Source organism: Chionomys nivalis, chromosome 9, assembly GCF_950005125.1.
Source record: "Chionomys nivalis chromosome 9, mChiNiv1.1, whole genome shotgun sequence".
NCBI lineage: Eukaryota > Metazoa > Chordata > Mammalia > Rodentia > Cricetidae > Chionomys > Chionomys nivalis.
The window spans coordinates 9,564,771-9,570,005 of record NC_080094.1 but is presented as its reverse complement, the minus strand read 5'-3'; the positions used below and the strand labels follow the sequence as shown (position 1 = coordinate 9,570,005).

General features: G+C 45.8%; 1 protein-coding gene across 1 annotated transcript; it reads left to right on the top strand.

Annotated features, from left to right (window-relative positions):
• The first annotated feature begins 4,150 nt into the window (after nt 1–4,150).
• On the top strand, nt 4,151–4,504 carry LOC130881986 (signal recognition particle 19 kDa protein-like). Its single transcript, XM_057781855.1, has one exon. It carries the CDS (start codon nt 4,151–4,153, stop codon nt 4,502–4,504), a length of 354 nt encoding a protein of 117 aa, XP_057637838.1.
• Nucleotides 4,505–5,235: the final 731 nt, after the last annotated feature.

Sequence of the window (5,235 nt, the reverse complement as noted above, 5' to 3'; positions counted from 1 at the left end):
AGAACCCACTCCCCTGCATTGTTCTCTGGCCGCCACACATAGACCCTGTCACATGTGCCTCCCTACAAAAATAATAAACGGGAAAATATCTTATTAAAAAATGTAGGCTCCAGCCGCAGGCTTTATTCCAGGACCAGGGACAGTTTTCTGAGAGCTTTTATCTTAGCTGGCGCCACACTGTGACAGTGCAGCAGCTTTTGGAGGCATCTCTGGAAGGAACTCCAGTAACAAGAGTCTGGTGTTGGTGACAACCCCAAATACCTGCCACCCTTGCCAAGTGTCTTCTTCTTGCCCTAGCTGAGAGCCACAGCTGACGGGGAGACAGTTTCCTCATCTCCCTGGCTTTGTAGGTACACAGTGCAGTCATGCCAGCCTGGACGGGGTGAGCTTTGATGCCCTGCAAAGCCCTCTCCGGGAAGGTGAGCCGTTGAGGTGGATTCTTCTCCTTCATTTAATGAGAGTTTCTGGGCTTGCAGCACCATTCTGCATTTGTTTTCCTTGTTTAGTATAAATGCGATCCAATTTAATCTGCATATAAACACACCCATTGCATATTAAAATCAACATATTATAAACACCAGGCTGAACGTTTGCTTTCTTGAAGAAGCAAGCAAAAAAAAAAAAAATCCATGCATATTAATATCGCAGATAAGCCAATTATTATATTGAGTTGTAAATAAAAAACAATATGATTAATCTAAATCTGGGCTCTTCATAAAGTCAAATGTATGATATTAAGATCAGGCTGTTTTAGAAACAATATTGTGAACCCTTGCATTTTACATGCAATGTGTTTAAAATTAATTTCCCTGGGCGATATCTTATTTTGTCTCACCTATACTAATAAGGTTCATGAAACATTGATATTACTTAATATCACAATGCAGAGAGGAAGCCATTTCTCTGCTCTTAATTGAGGCAAACCACATCGCTCAGCTTTCTGGTTTCCATGGCCACCATGAGGGTGTCCAGGTGTGCGGAGTTCTTGACGACATCTTGGAATGGGACAGTGAGATGCTGACCTGACTTGTTAAACCCTCAGCATCCCATACCATCTAATGCTAATAGCCTAGGTGATAAAGTAGGTATTCTTCTGACTGTTTGCTACAGACCAAGTCCTCTGCACAGCCATTATTGGATTTGGTCTTTATATTAACCTGGAAGTTTGGCATTATTATCAGTGCCATTACATGGGAGGAAAAAATGAGTTTTAAAATTATTTTGTTTAAAAAAATTCCAATTTTATTATTTATGGGTATGGATGTTTTGCCTGCATGTGTACCTGTGCACCATGTGCATGCAGTACCTGTGGAGACCAGAAGAGGGCATTGGATCACCGGGAACTGGAGTTTCAGATGATTGTGAGCCAAATGTAGGTGCTGGGAATCAAACTCAGATCCTCTGGGAAAGATCCACGGTGCTCTTAACCATTGAGCCATCTCTTCGGCCCCAGGGATCACTTTCTACTCATGCCAACTGTTACATGGACACTACTGATACAACACTGTCAGAAAATGTGTGTGTGTGTTAGTGTGTGTGCAGAGGAGGATTTCAGGTGTCTGCCTCTATCACTTTCTACCTTATTCCTTTTTTCCTTTTTTCCTTCCTTCCTTCCTTCCTTCCTTCCTTCCTTCCTTCCTTCCTTCCTTCCTTCCTTCCTTCCTTCCTTCTTTTCTTTTTGGTTTTTCGAGACAGGGTGACTCTGTGTAGCCCTGACTGTCCTGGATCTCACTCTGTAGACCAGCCTAGACTTGAACTCAGAGATCTGCCTGCCTCTGTCCCCGAGGTGTGTGCCATCACCGCCTGACTTCCACCTAATTCTTTGATGAGAGGTCTTCCACTGAATGGGGACAGACAGGATGCCGGCAAACCCCAGTCATCCTCCTGTTTCTGCAAACGCCGGGGCCAGTGGTGTGCACAGTTGACTTCATGCACAAGGCTTGCCTCTCTACTGTCCACCATTTCTCCAGCCCGGCGCTTTCAGATTCTTAACGAGGAGTTAGACTCTCAAACTCTTATCTGAAAGTACTCGAGATTTTTAAAAAAACATTAGCAGCTAAATAAAAATAACATTGACTCTCGAATGCTACACTGAGGGACAGACAATGCATGCTCTCACCCCAGGGTGGCCCCTAGGCTCAGATTGCAGCCTCGCTTCCTCTGATGCATTCTTCTGCCCTTTCTCTGTGTCCTGCTCTCTGTTAGTGGGTGGACATCGGTGCTGAGCTTGCTAGGGTTTTTGTGTGAGAACTCTGGACAATGAGTCTCAGTGCATAAGACTGGATATGTGATTATAGAAAAATAATCCACAGGCTGCTCTTTTTACTCTGTGAGTTCACATGTGTGCAGATGAACATGTGTGTGTTCGCATGTACACATAGGCTCATGTGGAAGCCAGAGGACAGTCATGGATGTCATCCGCCATCTTTTTGACACAGAATTCTTCACTGCACCTGGAACTTGCCATTAGATGAGGTTGGCTGACCGTGAGTTCCAGGACTGGATGTCTCCTCATTCCTGATGCCGGGATAGCAAGTGCCTATGACCATGCCCAACTCTTTTTTGTGGGTGCTGGGAATAGAACTCAGGTCTGCATGCTTGTGTGGCTGTCTTCCTGACCCCAAAGGATGCTTCTGTTGTTATTTTCTCCCCTCTTTCTGTGAACATGGGTGTGACATACCCTGAATGCAGGGAAGCCACAAACTAGGTCATTTTCTTGGACAGCAAAATTCTCTGAAACAAAAGGAGAAAAAAAAATTGATCATTTTGTGCTAAAGAAGTACATGCGTTTCCCTGCAAACACTCAGGGTTTAATATATCACTACCAAGTCTGACGAAAATGTAAAATTCATGCACTCTGAAAGCGGAATTTTTATTAATTTAAGTGGGAATCCTAAATCAGTTTTCCTGTAAGGATGCAATCAACTGTTTAGTTTCCCTTCAGACAGACTTGACCTCTGCAAGGAACACAGTTATTTGTTTTAATTTCCCCCCTTCTTTCCTCCTCCCTCCTGTATATTCCCCTCTTCATTTATATAGAATTCAGTAATGGGTAGAGTAACAAATGAGAGGATAAAAATATTCCAGAACACTCGAGGGCATACACGGGTGTATAAACAGTGAAGCTGTTCCCCTAAGTCCTGTCATTGGTTGGTCCATTTGACTTTATAATTTGGGCTGTCTGCTTATTACTAAATTTAACATGTGTGTGTGTGGAGAGTGCCGCGGAACTCTCGCCAACGGTAAGCCTAGAATATGAAATGCCAAGCTACCTATTTCATCTGTACTTCTGTCCCCTTGTGTCTCTGTCCATCTGGGTCTGGAGTTGGTTAGCACAATCAAGGAAAGCAGGTCCAAGCCTGTGGTCCTTACGCCGTTCCGTTTGTGGGGACTGGGTCCCCTCTATTTCCCAGTCACCTTCTCCACTCTCCAGCAAATGCTCACAGTGCAGATGGCCCCTTTATTATATTCTCTAAACTTTCTTTGTTCCCGTTCTCTGTCCTTTATTATTTCTCCTGTGTCATCAGAAACTGACTGCCGGAGTCTGCCAATTAGCCTCTGTCTGTCAGTGCCAGCCTCAGCGTCCCGAGGAGTCGGCGTGCAAGGGACAAGCCCTATTTCGCATGCAGCACTGCGTCCCTACGTAGAGATGCCATTACTGACAAAAGAGCTGTAGATGGGCTCTGATGAGCTGCCGACAAGTGCGTGCGTGCGTGTGCGTGCATGTGTGTGTGTGTGTGTGTATGTTGTGGGAGTGAGCTGGGTGGGGTTGGGAGCCACACCCTCTCACACCATGAAACAAATTGAACTTGCCACAGACCTTGCTACTTCTGAACCTGAACACCCAATGGTTTTAGCTACTTTGTCACATGGCGGTTGCTGTCTACTGGTCCTGGTGGCTGCAAACGGGCAGGTCACAGGGACTGGAATAATCCAGCTGTTGGTCTCGGTTTCTCAGGTCTTCACCATCAAGTGCCCCAGATCCCAAGGAGTGTTTTTTGGTGTCTTCCAGAATCTGGAACAGGGTTTATGGGAATGCCAAAAAACAAAAAAACAAAAACAAAAACAAAAACAAAACAAAACAAAAAAAACATTTTTCTGCTGGTGTTTGGCCAGTAGGGCTGGTGGTGCTGTAGGGACTTCTGAGAAGATGATGTGTGCAGATGTGCAGTCCCCGGCTCACCAGGGCAGGTTTATTTGTATCTACCCTGCTTATTTTAGCAATAAGAAGCCCATAGCAGAGGGGAGGCCGATTCCCTTAAGAAAGACTGTAGAAAACCCTACTGCTACTGAGATTCAGGATGTATGCTCAGCAATTGAGCTGAATGCATTTTTGGAGAAAAACAAAATGCGCTCTGGAGAATGGAGCTGTGATGTTCAGTCCAGAGGCAGAGTCTGGGCACAGCTCAAACAGGAAGATGGCAGCCTCTGTCCTGTACAGGTCCCGTCAGGTAAGTCAGTGATGCTGTATGTGGCAGGAACGATAGCCAAGCTAAAAGCATGAGGTGCTGACCCAAGTCTTCAGCCAGGAGAGGAGTGAAAACGGGAAGAAGATGAACGTGGTGCGAACGTGAAGCTCATAGCCCTGCTTTGAGAGACACGAGCATCTTTGTTTCTGAGGGAATGGCTTTTTGTATGTGTCATTTAACTGAACTGTGTGTAATGATCTGTCCTGTCCCTTTAAGAGACAAGCCACGCCCATGTCCACCCCCCTCCCGTCTACTGAGGCAGGGAGATCTTCCTTTCAGCTTGCAGCCTGACACCTCCCCTCCCTCTCAAGGAGGCAGCTTTGCCTCTCTCCACGTCTCCCCTTCCCTTCTGTCTCTCTCTCTCTTCTCTTCTCTTCTCTTCTCTTCTCTTCTCTTCTCTTCTCTTCTCTTCTCTTCTCTTCTCTTCTCTTCTCTTCTCTTCTCTTCTCTTCTCTTCTCTTCTCTCCTTCTCCCTTTTCCCTTCCATAACCCACTAAATAAATATCTAGCCTCACTCTGCATGGCGTGCCAATCCACGTCTCTGTCTCTCGCCTGCTGTTGCATGGTTCCCTGCCCGGGACCAGCCACCTTCGGAGACACAAAACACACGTGACCTGCTGCTGCCGCTTGGGGACTTGCAACGTTTCTGCCACTGTGGTCCCCGGGGATCCACAGCATTTTTGATTAATCCAATTACATGGTGAATAAGTGTGTCTCCTGTCTTCATAAACAGAGTTAACAGTGAGGTAAGTTTGCATCAAAAGTT

What these genes read in the sequence shown, in the direction of transcription:
- LOC130881986 (XM_057781855.1), top strand. Translation starts at nt 4,151, where the DNA reads ATGATGTGTGCAGATGTGCAGTCCCCGGCTCACCAGGGCAGGTTTATT.